This window comes from Desmodus rotundus, chromosome 3 (genome assembly GCF_022682495.2).
Source record: "Desmodus rotundus isolate HL8 chromosome 3, HLdesRot8A.1, whole genome shotgun sequence".
NCBI lineage: Eukaryota > Metazoa > Chordata > Mammalia > Chiroptera > Phyllostomidae > Desmodus > Desmodus rotundus.
The window spans coordinates 190,025,471-190,046,820 of NC_071389.1; the positions used below are offsets into that span (position 1 = coordinate 190,025,471).

The following is a 21,350-nucleotide window of genomic DNA, read 5'->3' on the forward strand; positions in this document are numbered from 1 at the left end:
AAATCGTTGAAAGTGGTTGGGTGTTATGAAGGCAGCACGACGGAGGGAGAGAGTAACGGGGCTTGGAGGCCCCAGTGGGGTACAGAGACAGAGGAGGCCTCTCTGTGGGAGCGACACTGAAGCTGAGCACACGTGAGGGAAGGGATGAGGGGCGGGGCTGGGGAGAGAAGAGCATTCCAGGCGGCAGGAACACCCTGTGCAAAGGCCCTGGGGTGCTGCTGCACTCACCACAGAGAGGCAACCTGAATGGCCGCTGCCTCTTTCATTGAGCTCTCAGTCCTTGAACTGTGCCCTCTCTAAACATAATTGCAAAAAATCCTCAACAGCGTCCCTCTGTAAGAGGCAGGTTATAGCACATGTCCATCTTATAGATGAGGAAACTGAGGTTATTCTGCTTGCCTGACCCCAGTCAATCAGCTGGTCAGCAGCAAGGCCAGGATTTGAACTAGGTCTGTTTGAACCCAGAATCGCAGCCTCTACATTTGCTTTCATTATCATTCGAGACTGACCCGGTTCACGTGCTCCTGTAGTCTAGGCCTCCATGACCTTCAAAGAGATCCCCACTGACTTAAGCAAGAGGGTGTGGTGTTCAGACACTCTGGGTGTGAAAGTCACCGCCAGTATTTACCTTTTCCTGGAGGCTCGCAAGCATTAGGAGACATATAACGTCCATGTGTATTTGAAATCTTTTTTTTCCATTTTATTAAAGACTTCTTTGAAAACGTGCAAGTAAAGGAAATGATTCGGGAAATATTTTTCTTTGCTTTTATCAATATTTTTCCAAGTTGGTGGTTCCAAGTATTGTTGTTCCAAGTGTTGTTTCAACTGGCAAGTTTGAGTCCTGCACCGAGGGTTTGCTGAGGCAGCTGCAGTTCAAACATACGCCCACACACGCCAGTGAACTGCTGAGTCTCCGGTGGAATTCCTCTTTTACTCCATCTCAATTGTATTTGTATTTGTTTTTGTCATTACACTTACATGAAAAACAAAAAGCAAAACCAGAAAGCTAGGCCGCAGACTGCGTCAGAAGGCATTTATATGGGAACACGCACGTGTAAAATCCCCGGGTGCAAGCTGTCACAGGCGCAGGGGCAGCAGGAGCGCTCCTAGGTCTGGGAGTGTCACTTCTCCAGCGCTGGAAGGCGTAGAGGCTATTCAGCACGAGCTCTGTCCCACAGGCTTAGCTCAGAAAGCGGACAGACCTCTGGGCCTCATCCCATTCTCCACGGGATCAAGACCAAAGGGGCTGAGAATAGCAGGGTTCGGCTGCCTAGGCTGCCTCGAGGTCGTTTTTTTGTAGAGAAGGGGAGGCAGCTGTTAGAGAGCCCCAAGAGAAAACAGTGTGCAGATCTTCTGAGTTGTGGACTCACCTACTTATTTCCTAAAATTGAGTTTTTCTGAACGTCAGAGTAGTTCACAAACTACCGTTGGCAGGTTCATTAAAAAGGCTTAGAGGAAATAAAGCGAAGGGGTTTTCACCTAACAAGCCATGAGCTAATGAGTTGACTGGGTTGGATTCCAGGCATCTCGAACGGTGATCCACAGTGCGGACATCACATTCCAGATGCTGGAAGACTGGAGGAACGTGGACCTCAACAGCATCACCAAGCAAACCCTGTACACCATGGAGGACTCGCGCGAGGAGCACCGGAAGCTCATCATCCAGTGTAAGATGTGCCACTGGGGGCTGTGGCGTTTTGATTTTTTTGTGTGTGTGTGAAGAAAGAAAGAGAAAGTACCTTGGGAGATATTTGTGGCATTCCCACTGTCCTTCCCCATAAGACCCTCCTCCCAATATAGTTCGTGTTAAATGGGTCGGCCCAGAGGGGGGCTAATTGGTTTAAGAGGACCTGTGTCCACGTCGCTGGGGAAGATGGGTGCTGGTGCACTGGGCAGCCCACATCGTCAGGCAGCAAGCCTCACAGGGACCCTCAGGGCCAGGCACGGTTCCATAGGCGGCAGGGAAATGAGAACAAAGCTGGTGGCCTCTCTCTGCTGGTCAGCCTCGGCTCAGCTGGATAGGCGGCCTGCCTTTCAGTGAGAGTCAGTGCGTCAGCCCCGCTGCGGGCAGGTGGACCCTTCGGATCACCTGCAGTGTTGGAGAAGGGGATGGGTGGTGATTTACTTCTGAGAACATATGTTCATGTCCCTGCACAAAGATGGCAGGATCACTGCTCCCAGTATCCTGATGTGGTCAACTTGTCCTCAGCAGCAGAGGACAGGAGAGGGCCAGAGCACACCACTGTCATCAGTGCACCCCTGGCCTTCCTCAAACACCCATCACAGCCTGCTGCTAGGGCACCCTGCAGCCTGGGGACCCCGCGTCCGGGTCCTCACGACCTCCTTACTTTGCCCAAGCCTGCCTTTCTCCTGCCTCTGGGGAAAGCGGGGCACAAGGGTGTCCGCACTCCTCCCAGCACCTCTCTGGGAGGCTGAGAAGGAGTGGGGAGGATATAGCAGCTGCTACGCCCTCACCTTCTGAACGCGGTGAGGGCCAAGATCCTGACAGTGACATTGTTCAGGAAGCTGCGGACTGGCTGTACAGAGAGAAAAGGGGCCTGTTCTCCCGAGAGCCCCAGGCCCCTCATTTTCAGTACACGGCTGCTCTACTGATGTCGAGGAAGCTGTCTGTGTTAGCATGTCTAAGCATGTGGTGTTTACAAACAAAAAAGGTTCCCTGGGTGTTCCTGTTAGAGACCTTTCCCCATTTTGAATGCTGTTCAAAAGCAGATGGAGCAGGTGAAACGGTGCACCCTGTGAACCCTCCCTGGGCTTCTCTCCTCATCAACCCCAGAGCTCCTCTCAGGCCCTTCTTTCCTTCTCTGTGCAGCCCCCAGCCTGCTGTCCAGTTAGGAATGCCAGGGATGAAACAATATTGCAGCTTACAGGCTGCCTGACCTCCACCAGGTCCTGTGTCAGACCCACTGTATGCAAGGTCTCAGTCTCCACATCACCGCCCCACCTTACAGATGTGAAAACCCGGCCTCCGGGCGCTGGTGGATCTTAGTCAAGGAAGCAGAGCTGGGCTTGGGCCCAAGTCGAGTCTCAGCTTTCCCACCAGGCAGAGTGCTGTCACGGAGTCTTCCCGAGTTCTTCCAATCACTGAACGCCGTCACTGATGCACCCTCCGACTTTGAGTGGGTCGTGCCATCTCGTTAGGACCTAGCTTCCTCATCTGTGAAACAAGGCAGATCAAGGAAATGGACTTTTATTTTTGAATATATTTTATTGATTATAATATTACAATTGTCCCAATTTTCCCCTCTTTGCCCCTCTCCACCCAGTGCCCCCATTCCTCCAGCAATCACCCCCACTTAGTTCATGCCCATAAATCATGCACACAAGTTCTTTGGCTTCTCTATTTCCTATACTGTTCTTAACATCCCCCTGGCTATTCTGTACCTATCAGTTTGTACTTCTTAATCCCTGCACCTTTTCCCCCATTCTCCCCATTCCCCCTCCAAGCTGATAACCCTCCAAATGATTTCCATATCTCTGATTCTGTTCCTGTTCTGCTTGTTTGCTTGGTTTGTTTTTTAGATTCAATTCTTGATAGTTGTGAATTTATTGCCATTTTAATGTTCATAGTTTTGATCTTCTTTTTCTTAAATAAGTCCCTTTAACATTTCATATAATAGTAGCTTGGTGATGATGAACTCCTTTAACTTGACCTTATCTGAGAAGCACTTTATCTGCCCTTCCATTCTAAATGATAGCTTTGCTGGATAGAGTCATCTTGGATGTAGGTCCTTGCGTTTCATCAGTTTGAACACTTCTTGCCAGCCCCTTCTTGCCTGCAAGGTTTCTTCTGAGAAATAAGCGGACAGTCTTATGGGAACTCCTTTGTAGGTAACTCTCTGCCTTTCTCTTGCTGTTTTTATGATTCTTTCTTTATCTTTGGCATGTTAATTATGATGTGTCTTGGTGTGGTCCTCTTTGGGTCCATCTTGTTTGGGTCCATCTCTGTGCTTCCTGGACTTGTACATCTATTTCCTTCACCAAATTAGGGAAGTTTTCTTTCATTATTTTTTTTTCAAATAAGTTTTCAATTTCTTGCTCTTTCTCTTCTCCTTCTGGCACCCCTGATTCACATGTGGTACGTTTGAAGGTGTCCCAGAGGATCCTTAGCCTATCCTCTTTTTTGGGGGGGTGGGATTCTTTTTTCTTCTTGCTGTTCTCATTGAGTGAATTTTTCTGCCTTATGTTCCAAATCATTGATCTGATTCTTGGCTTCATCTGCTCCACTGTTGGTTCCTTATAAATTTCTCTTCATTTCACATAATGTGAACTTCATTTCTGCCTGGACCTTTTTTAATGATGTTAAAATACCCAATGAGTTCTTTTAGCATCCTAATAGCCAATGTTTTGAACTCTGCATCTGATAGATTGCTTATCTCCATTTTGTTTAGTTCTTTTTCTGGAATTTCATTCTGTTCTTTCATTCGGGCGATGTTTCTTTGTCTCCTCATTTTGGCAGCCTCCCTGTGTTTGTTTCTGCTTTGACTCCCTGTCTTAGTAGTGTGGCCTATTGTAAAGAAGCACCCTGGTAAACTGGATGGGGCAGAGCCTTAGGTAATCACCAGGGAGAGGCAACCTGTGTCACAGCTCTGTGGCTCTGTGGTGGGGAGGGCTCAGAGAGGGGGCAATGCAGCTGCCTGGCCTCTGGCGTTTTGTCCAGGAGGAAGCTGTCTCCTGGCACTCGCCCTGATGGCAGACTCTTCACTTTCTCCCCATATGCCACTGATGCTCTTCCAGCTTTGCCCTGGTGCTGAAGCCCAGAGAGAGTAAGTCTTCATAAGTCCTAAGTCCATTGTGGTCCCTTTAAGAGGAGACTCCTGAGAACCTCTCAGTTTTTTCCACTGCCCCATTCCCCGCTAGTTTTTACAGCCAGAGTTATGGGGACTTATCTTCCTGGTGCTGGAACCTTGGGCTGGTGGTCAGATGTGGGGCTGGGGTCCCTCGCTCCTGAGGTGTCCCCCCTGATTTTTATCTACCATACTTGGGTGTGGGGCTGCTTGTTCCATGTCGTCACACCTCTCCATGTGTCTCTGCATCTCCACTCCCCTACACGTCTAGAAGAATGTGGCTTTTTTAATTCTTTGGTTGTCGGACTCCCATACAGCTCGATTTTCTGATGATTCTAGGTGATACTTGTTTTGTAGTCTAGTTGTATTTTCGTTGTAGTTGTGTGAGGAGGCGAGCCGTGTTTCCCTGCACCTCCATCTTGGCTGGGAGTCCCTAAATGGACTTTTAAAGCCGCTTCTCGTTCTGCAGTGTTAGGACCTTCTGGCAGTCCTGGAAGCTGACCTCTTGTAGCAGCTATCAACTAAGTAAAACAGGGCAACCAGTTTCCCATTTCCAGCGAAAGGAAAATAAAAAAACTGCTCAGACAAATGAAGACTATAGGCATGTGTGGATCTTGAATCGTGGTTTGATTTATTGAGCTCCACATGCAAAAACACACACAAAAAATGTATTGAAAAAGGGAGATGTTTCAGATGGGAAGCCACCACAGAGGTGTCTCTATTTTCCATAGCGCTCCGCTGGTTACAAAGTACTTCCCGGTTCAGTTATCGGCCTGCAGCTGAAGGCAGGTTGTAAAGTGGTACAATTATCCGCCTTTCACGAATGCAAAAACTGAGGGCACAGTGATTACTTCCTTCATTCCACAAATATTTATTAAGCATCTACTACTTAAGTAGTAATCAGTGCTACTTAAGCTGAGCACTGAGAAGCTGAGCTGGTCAGGTCACTGCCCAGCATAGTTGTGGTTTAGAAATACCGTACTTGCTCTGTACAATGCGCACTTTGTTGCCCAAATATTTGAGGGAAAACTAAGGATGCACATTGTACCTGGGTATTATGATTACATACTATGCGTATAATAATCCTGTGGATAATGCACACAAAAACTGTGGGTGTGCATTATACACAGCAAAATATGCTATTTTTTAAAATTTTATTTATTTTTAGAGAGAGGGGAAGGAAGGGAGAAAGAGAGGGAGAGAAACAGCAATGTATAGTTGCCTCTCACATGGCCTTCACGGGGGACCTGGCCCGCAACCCAGGCATGTGCCCTGACTGGGAATCGAACCGGCGACCCTTTGGTTTGCAGACCGGGCTCAATCCACTGAGCCACACCAGCCACGGCAAAATAATGCTATTTGAATGATCAAATATGCCCTACCATGGGGCCAAGAGCAAGAGAGCCCCAGGGTGCCAGTCCACTCACACAAGCCAGCACACCCTGGACAGCAGCTGCATCACAGCCGCTGAAGACAGCAGACAGAGAGCAGGCAGGGCACACGCCCACATGTGCACGCTCTGACTGTAGCGCAGTATCATGAGCAATGCAATGAAGGCAGAATATGGAAGATAAAGTGCTATGAAAGTACAGGATCGGGGGAGCCATCAGCTCCGCTGGCAGGGGGGAGTGGGGAGGGTAGAAAGGGTCTCACAGAAGGGTCATTTCACCTGGGCCATTCAGTCCAAGCAGTCCAAGAGAACCAAACAGTCCAAGCAGAGGGAAGTGCCTGAGAAAGCAGGACTTGGGAGAATGACAAGGAGTGAGGGGTGGCCAGGGTTTAAGGTGTTCACAGGCAAGGAAGGTGAGCCTGGTAAGGTAAGTTGGGGCATGTTTTCTAAAGCCTCAAATGCCCTGCTAAATGGACTTTTAGTTTATTTGATTTTATTCCTGTGTTTCTTTGAAAAGATGCGTCTCTGTTTGCACACAGTGCGGTGATGGGGGGGCTCTCCTTTGTTTGGCAGTGTACCAGGAGTTCGACCACCTGCTGGAGGAGCAGTCTCCCATCGAGTCCTATGTCGAGTGGCTGGACACCATGGTGGACCGCTGCGTTGTGAAGGTTGGCGAGCGGGAGCGGGAGAGGCAGCCCTGGGGAGTGCAGCCCATCACTCACCTTTGTGGCACTTGGGTCCTACAGTGCCCCACAGGGAGCCACCTGATGTTCCTCAGCAGCCACGGAGCCCCAGGGTTGTGAGGAGGGGACGGGGACCTCCTATAGAAGGCCACACTCTGAGTCTCCCTCCCCTGATTCAGCCCAGTCAGCATCTCTGGTATCTGTTGTGTACATTGGGCCTTGACAAAAGAGTTTGTTTTCTAAAGTGTATTTTCTCACTGATACAAACAAAGTTGAAGACCATTGCTCTACATTTGGAACTTGGAGACCTTCCATAAGCCTTCCTGTCAATTTCCAAAGACAGCAATAAATGAAAGCTCAAGTCCACCACTGTTAAAGTCATTCACTTTCTTGTAGATGGCTGCCAAGAGACAAGGGTCCCTGAGGAAAGTGGCCCAGCAGTTCCTCTTGATGTGGTCCTGTTTCGGCACCAGGGTGATCCGGGACATGACCTTGCACAGTGCCCCCAGCTTCGGTAAGGCCACCCCAGCCTCCCTGCATCCTACCACTTTTTTCCTCTGGGCTCTGTGTGTCGAGGTCACCTCTCGGACTCAGCCACGGCCTTTCTTACTGTCTCTGCGACCACAAGGACATTACCCTGACATGTATCTGTTCTGGGGGGACACCGTATTCTTAGAACTTTTCGGGAGAGAGATGACACTGTGAAGTACTCCAGGTGAAGTGTGCAAATCTGAGAAAGAGAAGCCCGCACATAGGCCGTATTTGACCTTAGGGAGGGGAGGAATAAATAGCCGAGCCTGTGCCCCCCTTTTGCCAGCTGTGCCCAGAGATCGCTGCTTCCACAGGACTGTCTTGCAGGATCCCACAGTCCGCACTTCCTATGACAGCACACAGAGAAGCCTCTGAGTTTGAACCTTTGCAAATGGCTCGGTGGGCACTCCAGCGACGGGTAGGCTGTCTAGAGTTTTCTTTACAAACGTGCCCACGCCTGGTCCCTGGAAGAGTTCTTCTCATTCAATTCCCTTTTGTTTTACTGACCCTTCGGGCTTTCCTCACTTCCAGGAGACATCCCTGCCCCAAGTCCTCAGCTACTCTTCTCCAGTGTATGGGACCTGAAATCTCCCTGAGGTGCTTGTAGCAGTCTCTGTGGGCGGAACCTAATCCCCGACTTGGGGTGACCGCCGTGCAACCTTGTGGGACACAGTGTTCTGTTTTTCCTTGGAAAGAATGGAGGATGCATTGAGTCATGGTTGTCATTAGCAAAGTGAGGGGGGACTTGAAGCCATTATCAGACATTGGAAACCTCAAACTACTTGGGCCTCAATTTTGTAGGCATTTCCGCAAAGGGCTGTTGGTAAATTTTCTGGGTAATTGCCTCAGCTCTCTATTTTACTTTGCAAGTAGAGATGTGGTTTCGTTTGTCATTATCTCCAATTAAGCCAATCAGCTCTGGGGTTTGCTCAGGGTTTAATTTGACACTTTTCCATCCAGCTTTGTATGGTCTTGTCACCATTTTCCAGTTGTGCTACACAACCAAGTGAGTGTGGGGTGAGACAAAGAAGGCGCTATTTTTCCAAACAGCTCCGTCCATGAAAGACTGTGTTTACCCAATGGCAGCCGCGTTTCCTAGTGGATTTCTTTCATCTCAGCATTGGGAAGGTCTCGGAACCTGCCCGCACCGTGGCTGCAGGAGCTTTGGGCTGCGTTTGGAAATGCCCTGCTGACTGCTACCTGGGCAGTGCCACCAGGCGTGGCACTCTGATGACTTCCAGTTCAGCGTAGTTAGTGTTAGCACATGTTTCCTCTGGCTCTGGGAAAATCGTTCGTGCAGAACTGCTTTCAGTTAAGCGGATGGTTGAAAAATATTTGAGATGTTTTTCATTGTTTCAAAATTAGTGAATCAACAATATCACACATGTATACACACCCATGAAGCAAACCTCTTTTCCTTGCATTATCTTTTATTTTAATCAACTTGCTGATTCTTAAACTGACTATGTATATTATCAAGTACCCTTCTTTAAACAGGGAAAGTAATTCACTTTATAGTGTTCTTTGAAATTTATGTGTTCTTACTAAGTTAACAGTCAATCCGATAAAGGCAGTTTGGATAGTAAAACAACTAGGGTTTTATGAATGGGCTGCATTTATTACCAAGAAATATTGCTTAAAATGTGCTTCTTTCTTTCCGAGCCGCACACAGTTCTAGGATATACTGGAAACTCAGGCAAATGGCAAAAATGGTCGCAGACCCTTTAGAAAAGGAGAGAAAGAGACAGCAACCCAGTATCTCTTTTGCAGTATTTTTCGACCCTAACGGGTTGAAATACCTGCTCCCAAGTCCATTTTGCAAACTATCTGAAATGCTCCCTCTCATCTGACTCATTGTTGAGTTTTGCAGCTTGGGGTGACAGGCAAGTTGAAAGAATTTGCGGCAGACAAAAGCCCAGCTCCCCCTTTCTGCCTGTATATGTCAAAGACACAGTTGGTGGTTGTGTTTGGGTCATGTGTTCCCTGTATAAAAACAGCTAATTAGGAAAAAGAACCCTCTGTTCCCTGGCCCCTCCCCCAGCCGCAGGGGCCAGCTCGATGTCTCTTACCACTCCCACACGACCTGGGCGCCATGAGAGGCGCAGGGGCCGGGTGCCAGCATAGCAGGCTGGCTGACACTGCCGTGTTGTGCGGGACACGACAGCGATCCCATGGGGGCTCCGTCACCTCTTCCCAGAACAGCCTCTTTCAAAGGTGGTTGACTCCTTTCTTCTCCTTAATTCCTTTCCACTCTTTTTTCCCTAATTCCTTTGCACTGAAAGAGCCTGCGCTGTGAACTAAAGCAGCTAGACTTTCTCTCTTTGCTGCGAACAGCAGTTTCTAGCAAAATTAGTCAGCAAAGGTCGGCTAGCAGGCAGTGAGCTTTCAGTCCTAGTAGGCTGAGGAAATTACAGAATTTTTATTTAAAAACAACAGCAACAACAACATATTGTCAGCTGCCTGCTCTGATTTCAGCTCTTAGGCCCCTGGACCCCAGTCAGCGCAGGTGCCTTTGCCCTCTCGCTCTGGGGCTTCGCCAGTTGCCCCCGGTTTCTCAGGAACAGCTGGAAGGAACAAGGGCTCCCGGGGTGACTTCGGCACAAAAGGGTCTGAAAGCAGTCCTGGGTCTGACGGCTGAGGGAGCAGCATTGCACGTCATTCCCCAGGTTTCCACTTTTTACACACTTGTTTTCTGGTCTAGTGGCAAAGTTCACTCACTCGGGCAGGGCCAGAGGGCCACGTGGGGGTGGTTCTGTCAGGGAGTGGCTGCCAGACCCAGTGGCCATGACAGCCTTCCAGGCCGCTTCTCTGTGCTTGGATGCCCGGCCTGGCTCTCTTACCCAGAACCCGCTACGTGGCAGGGTCCTGGTGTTAGAAGCATTGCTCACGGCCCCCACCAAGCACTAGGAAGCAGAAATTGCTCTCCATTTGCAGGAGAGGAGACAGGGACCCGGGGCGGGGGTAGGTCTGCCATGGACTTCTCTCTGATGAGCCACACTGCCACTGCCTCTCCTTTCTCCAGTGAAACACAACTCACAGAAACAAAGTAACATCTACTGAGAGCCTAGCACACCTGACATGTGATATGAGGTGCTTTCTGATTTAATTCTCACAACCACCAGCCCTCAGTGTGACAGAACGTGGAGCACAGGTGGGACAATGGCACTGCCTGTAGCACCTGCCTAGGAAGCACACACTACCATTTCACTCTCACACTAACTCTGCAAGGCAGATGATAATAATAAGGACCTTTTCGCAGGGAGGGAAGAAGAGCTTAGAGAATGTTCTTGCCCAAATTAACGGGGCAAGTGGTAGGGCTCTGCCTCACAGTTAAATTTTCCTGACCACGAGACCCGTCCTTTTCCAATGGCCACAGTTAAGACATGTGCCCTGGGCTCGGATGCGTGGACAAAAAGGCTAGACCAATTTATTTAATCCTCACCAATGGTTTTTAAAAATCCTTATTGATGGATTTGGTTTAAAAAAATTAAAGCTATGGGAAAAAAAGAACAGTAATTAGACTATCATGAGTCACAAGTGGTACCAGAAGACAATGGCATGATATCTTTTAAGTGTTGAGAACAAAGAACTGTCAACCATTACTCAAGAGTGAGGGCACAGTAGAGACATTCAGAGATGTACAAAGGTAAGAGACGTGGCACCCATAGAACTCCACCTAAAAAATAAAACATTAAAGATGCATTCAGCAAGAGGAACAATAAGGCCACAGTGAGGGTCTGGAATATAAGAGGCAACGATGTTCTAGTTATTTTTGCTGTGTAACAAATTACCCCAAAGCTTAGTTGCTTAAAACAATCATTTTCTTACTCTGCTAATGGGTTCTGGGGTCAGGAATCCGGACAGGGTACAGCAGGGGCACTTTCTCTGCTCTGTGACGCCTAGGGCCTTGGATGGGAAGACTCAGAAGCTGGTAATGAATCGATGGCTGGAGGCATCTTCACTCGTGTGTCTGGTGTCTGGCCTGGGACGATGTGACGACCAGGACTGCAGAGCAAGGTGCCTTCAGGAGGCCCTTGCGTGTGGCTTAGTTTCCTCACAGCATAGTGGCTTTTGAAGAGTTAAACAACTCAGCTGGTGAGCTCAAGGCTCCATGTGTGAGCATTCTGAGCAGGAAGCCGCACTGCCTTTTATGACCCAATCTCAGAAGTTAAACAGGGTCACCTCCTCCACACTGTTGGTCAAAACAGTCACAAGCCCACTGTGGCTGAAGGGGATGTGTAGCCCCAAAATTCCCCCTGGAAGAAAAGTCAAAGAATTTGAGGGCCCCATTTTAAGATGAGGGAAATTTAAAAATTTGTAAACAGATTCAATTAACTATTGATTCTAATTTGAAAACTAATTTTCATGTGTTTAAAAAGGGTCACACCAAATTCTAGGAAACAATACAACACGTGTGGTAGGAGGAGAATCTTCAAGGACTAGTCAAGGTACGCTTAGGTCCTGGAATACTAAATAAAGCCGGGCAGTGAGTACACTGGTGTTCATTTTTAAATTCCCTATACCTTTCTACATGTTTGAAGTTTTTCACAAGAAAAAAAAGAAAAGCTTTGATTCTATAACATGCAGTTAATTATGTTACCACATAACAACAACAAACCAAATCTCTTCTTGTCTCTGTCCTGATGCCTTTTTTCATAACAGGCTCTGATGGTCATTAGCTCTGTGACTTTAGGCAAGTTATTTAAACTCTCCGAGCCTTTATTTTGCCATGCATTAGTTGAAGATAATAATGTCGTCTTCATGGTGTTGGAAAATTAAAAGAGCGTAGCACAGTGCACGTGGCCAGTGGTCAGTGCTTGCCCATGTGATCCATTCATCCAACAAATGTTCACGGAGCCTCTACTGTATGCCTGGCACTCTCCGAGACACTGGGTATAGGGAAATGGGGCGGGGGGGAAACATAAAAATCCTTGCATTTATGGAGCACACAGTTTAATGGAGGAAGATAACAATAATGAGTTAAATATATAGTGTAACAAATGGTGATAGGTGCTAAGGAGAGACTAAGGCAGGGGGTGTTTGCTGTAATCGTCTTTCTCCCATTTGCCTCTGTCTTGGATGTTTTTCTCTTCCTCTCTAGTCCGGTGCCCTCCCCACCCTTCCTCCTGTCCAGTCTCCCTGTATCCCCTTTTCACTTCCCCTCTCTGTTTGCACTGCTCCCGCGGCCGTGACGCTCTGGCACTGACCTGGTTGTTGCCCGATAATCTTAATGATTGATTTCTGCTTACTAAGGACACCGTAGCTTTTGTGGGGTCGGGGACTGCGAAGCTTTCGTGTCCTTTCTGCTCAGAGCGCTTAGCACCAGAAAAGGCAGGAAGCAGTAGCTCTACAAACTTGTCTGAGAGGTGACTGAAAGTCACAGACCAACTGGGTGACCAGCCCATCAGGGCCATTATGGAAGAGAGCTGGAGCCCCAAACGAGCATTGTCTCTACGCCCAGCTCTGATGTTCTCTAGCAGTGTGGCCCTAGGCAAGTTTCTTCTACTCACCAGATCTTTTTTCCGTGTCTTATAAAACAGGAGGGTTGTAGAGACTATTTCTAAGGTGCCTGCCTGTGTTAAAACTAGTCTAAACCCATTTTTATCATCTAGACTCCGTTTTTCCATTCTAATTCATTGTTTCATAGTATGTTTCTCTCCATGCTTGTTGACTTAGAGCAACATCCCAGCAAATACTTCTTCATGTTGAAGATAGTGTCCTTTTGGATTTGATGCTATCTTTTGACTTCTTCGACTATAAACAAAAGAGTTATAGGATCTTAGAACACTAGAAGCAAAAGAGACCTTAGGGATGATAACGATAGTTACCATTTAGTCAGCACCTAGTGTGTACTTTTCCTCACTGTGGTATTTCTGTAACATAGATTTTACCATCCCCCTTTTAGAGGGCCATGTTGCAGAATAACTGAACAATTGCAGAATTAGACGGTCATGGGCTCAAGTCTCAGTTCTGCCACGTAATAGCTGTGTGACATTGGACAATTGCATTACCACTTTAACACCGTAAGGTTCAACTTCCTCCTTTGCAAAAGGAGGGTGTCACTCATCTCACACAATTGTGCTGAGGATTAACTACAACAGTAAATCTATAGTTGTTAACATAGTGGCTGCCACAGAGCAAGACAGGTCCCCTGTCTAAATTCTTTAGGCAGTTGGAAATGTCAAAGGTTCTTCTTCAGTCTTCTGTTTCTTAAAAATAACCACCTTACAATAATCACTATCCCCTCCAAAGAGCATATTTTGGGGAAGAAAACTCTGTTCCCACTCAAGGAAAATTGGAAAAGGAGGTGCGCTTGTAGGGAGGTGGGTGAGTTGGGGACATTTCATGGGACAGCAGGATACCTACATGCAGATGTGCCCGTGAGAGCTGAGGACGTGGGACGGACATGAAGGCTCGGCCCTTCGCCCTGACTCTGGCCTTCAGGAAGCCTCGACCGCAGCAGACAGTAACTGAGCGCCCACCATACATGGGCCCTTCCCCGGCCCATGGTGGCAGCATGACATGGAAGAAAAGACGGTTTTGGAATAATATGTTACCTATTAATTGTGTCACCTTGCACAAGTACTTAACTTGCAAATTAGGAATAAAAATACCTACCATACAGGGTGGTTGCAGAGATTACATCAGAGAACACACAGCTGTGAGCACAGGGACCGGCATATTGGAAAATCTTTTAAAATTATTGTTCACATCCTTTTGAATGAAAGAGCTTACTTTAAATTGAAAATGGAGAGAACTACTTGAAAATACCAAAACTTTTCAATGTAATACTTTTTCTAAGAATCATGTGCTAAATGAAGGTCTTAGAAACATTTAAGGAAATAATTCAGTCACTGTAAACTTAAAATGTCAATTCTCCTCTCCTAGAATTAGGTAATTGGCAGATACCGATGAGCTGGAAGGCAATGTTCCCGCCATGGACGCCCTTAAAGTCCAATGCGGAAATTAAGGTGGTGTGCTTGCGGAAGAGATAAGACCAAACAAGCCCTGGCTGGTGTGGCTCAGTGGGTTGGACACCACCCCGCAAACTGAATGATTACTGGTTCGATTCCCACTCAGGGCACATGCCTGGGTTGGGGGTGTGCAAGAAGCAGCGGATCCTATGCTTCTCTTGCACATCGATGTTTCTCTCCCTCTCTTTCTCCCTCCCTTTCCCTCCCTGTAAAAATAAATAAAATCTTAATAAAACAGTAAAACTGAACAAAGTGAAGGTGCTCAGATGGCGATGAGGCCAGTGTACATGGGGGAGCTCAGGGGCGTTTGGACAGATGGCTCCACAGGTGCCATCTTTGATGGTGTCGTATTAATAGACTGAGCGAGGGAAAGGCTGCGTTACCACAAAGGGTGAGGGACCCTTACCTATGCTAAGCACTCAATTAGGTGGCAGATATGCAAAAAAGAGCAGCCTGTCACCCTGCAGAGCCTCCCTGCGAAGGGAATGCGCTTCCCGAACACAGCAGGAGAACACAGTGTAACCTGTACTGTGGGCCCAGAGGAGGGGCATGCGGGAGCCGACAGGACTCACCGTTCTGTTTGGATCCCCTCTCACCAGGGTCGTTTCACCTAATTCACTTGATGTTTGACGACTACGTGCTCTACCTGTTAGAATCCCTGCACTGTCAGGAGCGGGCCAACGAGCTCATGCGAGCCATGAAGGGAGAAGGGAGCACTGGTAAGCCAGCATCGCCCGGGCGCTTCCCTCCTTGGGGTCTGACCTGTATCCTCACCTCTGTACTCCCTGCCTCTTTAGCTCTGTATCCCGAAGGATGTAGCTACGGCGAGCAGGTCATGTGGTGTGAAACCAGGGATGTCCTTTTCCATTTAGAGTGGGCGTGCGGCCATTGGGAATGGCCTCGCATGACATGGTGGTGATGGGGCACCCACGAAGGGTGTTATGTGACACAGATTAGAAAGTATATTTCCTTTTTTAAAGCCCTTTAAGGACAACTCGCCTTGACCTTGGGCCCTGAGAACCTGCCCTTTTCTCTGCCTGTAGCAGAAGTCCGAGAAGAGATTCTCTTGACGGATGCTGCCCCGCCAACCCCTTCACCGGTGCCGTCATTTTCTCCAGCAAAATCAGCCACGTCCGTGGAAGTGCCACATCCATCCTCCCCTGTCAGCAACCCGTCCCCTGAGTACACTGGCCTCAGCACCACAGGTAAGGAAGGCCCCTCACGGCTTTGAGTGGGGAGTTGGTGTCTAAAGCAAGAGCTTCCTGGGAGAACATTCCTCCCCCCAGCCCGCTGCCCCCCATGAAGGCCAAAGCCTGAGTGTTTTCCTGGACTTACAGATGACTTGGCAGTCATTCGTTTGTTTGTTTGTACATGTTCTTTACGCTCCTGCTTTCAAGTTGGCAGGTTAAGTATATGATAAAATCTCCATCCCTCCAAAACCTAAGCCATTAAAATAATTAAAATGATACAAAACATAAACTCATACACAGCCATTCTTGGAAACAAGAAAGTGAGCTCTCTATGAACCACAGGCTGATAGGCATCTGGGAAAATGGGGCGGACAGCCAGCCACACACGCAGCCATCATGAGACAGGGCATAGAGAAGTGCGAATGGATGGATGCTGTGCGTCCCCACGGGAGGCAGGGCTTCTACCTGGTCAGAGGTGTCAAGAGAAGCCTCACTAAGAAGGAGGATTTGAGCTGGAATTTGACTTTGACAAAGGTGTAGCAGGCGGGCCTTCTGGGCAGAGGCAGTGTGGGCGCACACAAGGGTGGAGACATGCAGGGCCTTTTCAGAGACCGGTGAGCTTTGGCTGAAATGTCACAGGCCCATGGAAGGGTCGAATGGGCTGGAAAGGCTAAATTCCTTGTCCTGGGCACCGTAGTCAATAGTAGACATAAATAAATTCCTTTACTCAATTCAACAAATGCCCTTGCTCACAAGACTTGTGGAAATGATATATTGTATGTGAGATATTCAGTAAGTGTAGCTAATATACAATAATAGTGTGTGTGTGAGTACCTCGCTCACACGGTTGTGATCAGATGAGGCAAGAAAGGCCGAAGCGCTTTGTGGACGTGGTGTGCACCCAGGCAGAAGGGGTTGCGGAGATTAAAGCCTACAGAATGCGGGCTGCCCCCAGGAGTGCTGCGGGAGCCTGGAGGGAGAAGCAGTTTCCTTCCCGTCTGGACTCTGGCAGGCAGGAGAGAAGCCTTTGGGCCAGAGTCACAGCCAGCCTTAGAAAACAGGAAGGACTCAGCTAGTGGGAGAGGGTGGGTGCACATCAACAAAGGCAGAGACCACCTTCTGCCCAAGGGGCCCTGGGCGGAGGTGGGGCGGGTGAACAGACCAGTCTTTGTGGAGCGGAGGGCTTAGTATGACTGTCATAATCAATTCATTATCTTTCCATCCAAACCCTGCTTTACTATCGCCCCAGTTACCCAAGCACCAAATCTGGGAGTCAGCTCCAAGTTTTCCTCTCTCTCCACTCCTGTATTAGGATTGGCTAAGCTACTGTAACAAACAGATCCAAACATGGGTGGAGTTAACACAGTAGAAATCTATTGCATGCTTGCAAACAGTGCTGGCAGGGTGTTCAGAGAGGTGGCTCTCTGTAATGCAGCCATTTGGAGGCGCATACTCCTTCAGTATTAGGCTCTACCATACCCCGGGGCAGTGGTTCTCAGAGTGTGGTCCACGGGCCAGCAATCTCAGCATCTCCTGAGAACTTGTTAGAAATGCTCATTAATAAGGTCCCACTGCAGACCTACTGCATCAGGGACTCTAGGGTGGGGCCCAGCAGTTTGCCTCACAAGCCTCCACACCTCCACACCTAGAAGCTTGTTGAGGCAAGCCTTTGCTACTTTCTCAGGCTCCCCAATTTGAAGACCTCTGCCTCAGGGCTTTGCCAAGCCCTGGCCTGAAGGTGGCACATGTCACTTCCACTTATATTCCATCACCTGGGCCTTGGTCACACGGCCTCCTGTAACTGCAAAGAGAGGCTGGGCTAGCATCTCCCCAGGTAGGGAAGGAGGGGATGTATTGGGAGGAGACATTCTCCACCACACCTCCCAAGTCAAATTGTTCCAGTGCCGATCTGGACTGACCCACTCCTTCCCACCCAACCACTGCCATGTGGTTCAGGCCGTCCCCGTCTCTCACGGACATCTCCAGTGACTCTCAAGCTGGTTACCGCACTGCCCACGGGGCTTGTTTTCCTGAAGCATATGTCTCCTCCAAGCACTGGGGCACAGAGTTCACTGCCAACACTAAAGCCTAAAGCTCTCCTTCTCCCTAGCACTTCTCCCGGCTCCACCTCCAGGGCTGTCCTTCCATCCCGAGAAAACCCTACTCATCTTCCTTGACCTTTGCTTCCCTCACCCTCCAGGTTAGAATCTCCCTCCAGACCCCCATAGCACAGGCTTCGTTATATCCTCGTTCTGCTTACAATAGAACTGTTTTCAGAATAGACTGGGAACCCAATTATGTTTTTTGAAGACCAAATAAATAGAATGAGACAGCCCTATTTAGGATGTTGTCTCTTACCCATTTGCTCACTCACACATCTATCCGCTTATGCAGTATTTCTCTAGTGGCTTCTGCGTGCTGAACAGTTCAGGCAGCTGGTGACACGAAGAAGAGACTCATGGTCCCTGCACCTGGGAGTTGGAGGAGTTGACAGTTTAGAGGTTAGGGCTCTAAGTTCTGGGATAATGTGATGAGTGCCAGGTTAGGAGAAGGGTCAGTGTGTGTTTGGAGAGTCTGGGAAGGCTGAGTAATGAGAGGTGTTCTAGGCAGAGGAAGTAATGTGTGGGAGTCCAGGAGGCAAGAGAGAGCTGGCCGTTTTCAGGGAACTTGAAGTGGGTATTCCAGCAGTCTTTGATTCATTCCTCCCCTAAAGTTTCCTCTCTGTCCAGAACTGGAGCAACTCAGAGCAAAAAGGAGCAGATGCAAGGGGCCCGTAAGGTGGCTGCCTCCTCTGTACTTTGCCAAAGGCAGAAACTTGCCAACAAGCCCAGTGACCCTTTGTCAGGAACTGCTAAGGAGCCTGGATTCTTCAAGAATATTGAAAAGTAGCGTTGTTGGTAACTGGCATTCGATCGAGCTTTGATTTCACTTTGGGTGCACAGCTAGAGAGAGTTCTCTTCTTCTGTGGAAATTTCGATTTGAACATCACCAAATTTTCCTCACATAGATGCCCCTGAAATCATGTTTTGATTTCTACTTTGAAGAGAAAGAACATGAGCCCCCCCCCCGCCCCCGCCCCATTCCTCTCCATAGTGGGTCGTTGTAGTTCCTGCTTGGAGGACTCAGGACAAGGACAAGGAATTAATTATAAAGAACAACGTTGTTCACTGAAAATAAAAAAGGGAAGGAAACTAAAGCACTGTTCACAGCCCTTCAGCTGCTCAGGGGTCTCGTGAGACTAGAATTACAGGGCAGCCCTCCCGAGTCTCTGGCCTCACTCAGAAAGGAGCGAGGGCAGTAAGAACGGCGAGGAGCCAGCGACCTGAACCATCCTGCCCCGTATCCTGCCCCCGCACACGCAGGTCAGTCAGCGATGACCTCCTCACTAGTGAAATAAACAGGGAAATTATGCAAATAAAATAGTTCCGCATTATGAAGCGGAAACAATTTGAATGGAACCTTTCTGGCCATGTAGCCACGTAACAAACAAAGAGACTCTAAGGAAACAAGGGGACGGGAGGAGTGAGAAGGAAAGGTTTCTAGGTTCCCTTCGTAATTCTCATCCAGCCAGTGAGTCGGCCTGGCCTTCTTCGCAGCAATTTGGAGGCCTCGAGGCATGGCAGGTGTGATAGGCAAAGCCGCAGGAATATCATAAACGTGTGCAGAGCTTTCTGGGCAATGTGTTCAAGAGTCATAAAAGTAGCTTCTTAGAAATACAAATGTGAACCAGGTTCTTCTCAGAAGACTGCAACCTTTGAAGATTTTGGCGCATTCCAGCTTTGTTCTCAGATATCTCCAGGGGGCATTAAAAATGTCATCCCACATGAAATTATGTATAATATTTTTGTTGAGTACATTTTTGAAATACTCCATTGCTAAATTGGACCGGATCTTGGCATGTATTGTGGCTCATGGTCTTGGAAGAAGCATAAATATAATTTCCTAACAACATGTATGGTTTTATAGATATTACATTATAAAGCACAAATTATTTATTTATGATATACACCTAAATAGTAGGAAATCTATTATGGTAGGCTTCTTAAATTAGGGGATTTTGTAATTTTTCATTAGCCAATGTAGTAAATTGGAAAGCAATTATAAATTGTATAAAATGCATTTACCATGTTTCTTTTTTAAAAAGGTTAACTCAGCATATGGTTTTCATGCCCAGTTAATTTTTACTTCCATCTTAAAATTATTGCTTGTTTATATACCATTACTTTCCAGAAAGGATCTGAAGTGGTTAACAAAAAATGAAGCAAAACCCATATTTTTAAGAGGACCTGAACCAGGAAGCGAGACACAAAGAAGTGGGTAAAATTGAACAATAAAACTCTCGGCTGAAACGGTTTATTAGCACCCACGTGGACTTGTATGTGACCCAATCATTTTGTTGGTTTCGAGCACACTCTGAGTGGCACTGCTCAGATGCGTGCATGTTACCAACTCAGGGAGAGTCGACACCCATCCATGTCTCATCTGGACGGACACTTCCGTTTTCAGCCATGAGAAAGGCAACCGTATTATGTCTGCTTGGTGGGCACGAAGAGAAAAATCAGTTCATTGCACAAAACCCTCTGGCGTCCTTTTGATACAAGGACTAGGGGATACAAAGTAGCAGAGACAAGGGGTGATGACTTACTAGGAATACAGTCATGATATTGAGGTTTCTGTCCACACCTAAACATAGTATTTCTAAATGTGTTTTCTTAAGACTGTATTTAGTAATTGTTTTTAAAAAGGGAAAATAATGAAACTGAAAGGAAAGGAATATCAGGCACCAAAAATTGAACCTGACACATGGCTGATTTTGACTGGACACATTCAAGTCTATGGCAATGCCATGGTAAGAAAATGGTTAAAGTGTTCCATTTCAACAGGTTTCCACAAATGGGTAGCTGTGATTCCCATATGTATATATTTTTAAAATCCTCACCAAAGGACATGCTTTTATTGACTTTAAAGAGGAGGGAGAAAAACAGAGAGAGAGTGGAGAGGAGAGAGAAATATCATTCGGTCGCCTCCCATTATGTGCCCCAACTGGGCTCCAACCAGCAACCTAGGGTATGTACGCTGACTGGGAATTGAACCTGCAACCTTTTGGTATATGAGACTATGCTCCAACTAACTGAGCTACCCGGCCAGGGCTCCCATATATCCATTTTTTTTTTCTCCTAACTTTGTAGGCTTGCCACCTCCTTCATGGCCCAGCAAAGTCAGTAACCTTAACTTTCTTTAAGGAAAACTGGCTCTCTTCCTCCCTGGGAGCATGGCAGGTGGTACCAAACTGACCTGCCCACTTAACATGACATTGGGCTGCAATTCTTTAATGTCATTCAAAGCAAAATGTTAAGCTCCCCCTCTGTCCGGGTCAGGCCACCACAAGGCTCCAAGACCTTGTTTATGATGTCATTTTAAGTATTCCCTCCTTTAACACTGACAATAAAAGTTAACTATTAAACTCATGTTTTCGCCCTCCCACCATGGGTTCCCTACAACACAAAACCAGCAAATCAAATCACTGAGATGCTAGGATGCCTAAAGAAATAAAAGCAAATTCCTCATAAATGGTCCTAACTATAGAACATCTGGCCTGCCCAGCTGCACTTTCTCTGCATTGGTTGAGGATGTAACAAAGATAACTGGCCCCTAGTCTTTCCAAATAACAAAAGCTCAGTTATTCCTGAGAGCAGCTAAACTGACTGGGGTATGGCAGACGCTGTGGGCCAGCCTCTGAGCCTGTGATGACTCCTCACAGAACTTCCAAGTTCTCA

At 47.7% G+C, this 21,350-nt stretch overlaps 1 protein-coding gene across 2 annotated transcripts in view; it reads left to right on the forward strand.

The window, feature by feature from the left end:
• RFX4 (regulatory factor X4) overlaps positions 1–21,350 on the forward strand; it is a 134,180-nt gene that overhangs the window by 94,673 nt on the left and 18,157 nt on the right. For both annotated transcript variants that reach the window (XM_024579275.3, XM_053922003.1), the window contains 5 exons: positions 1,523–1,667; positions 6,769–6,863; positions 7,275–7,392; positions 14,983–15,102; positions 15,427–15,588. In XM_024579275.3, the coding sequence (XP_024435043.2) occupies positions 1,523–1,667; positions 6,769–6,863; positions 7,275–7,392; positions 14,983–15,102; positions 15,427–15,588 (640 nt within the window). The remainder of the gene's footprint in view (positions 1–1,522; positions 1,668–6,768; positions 6,864–7,274; positions 7,393–14,982; positions 15,103–15,426; positions 15,589–21,350) is intronic.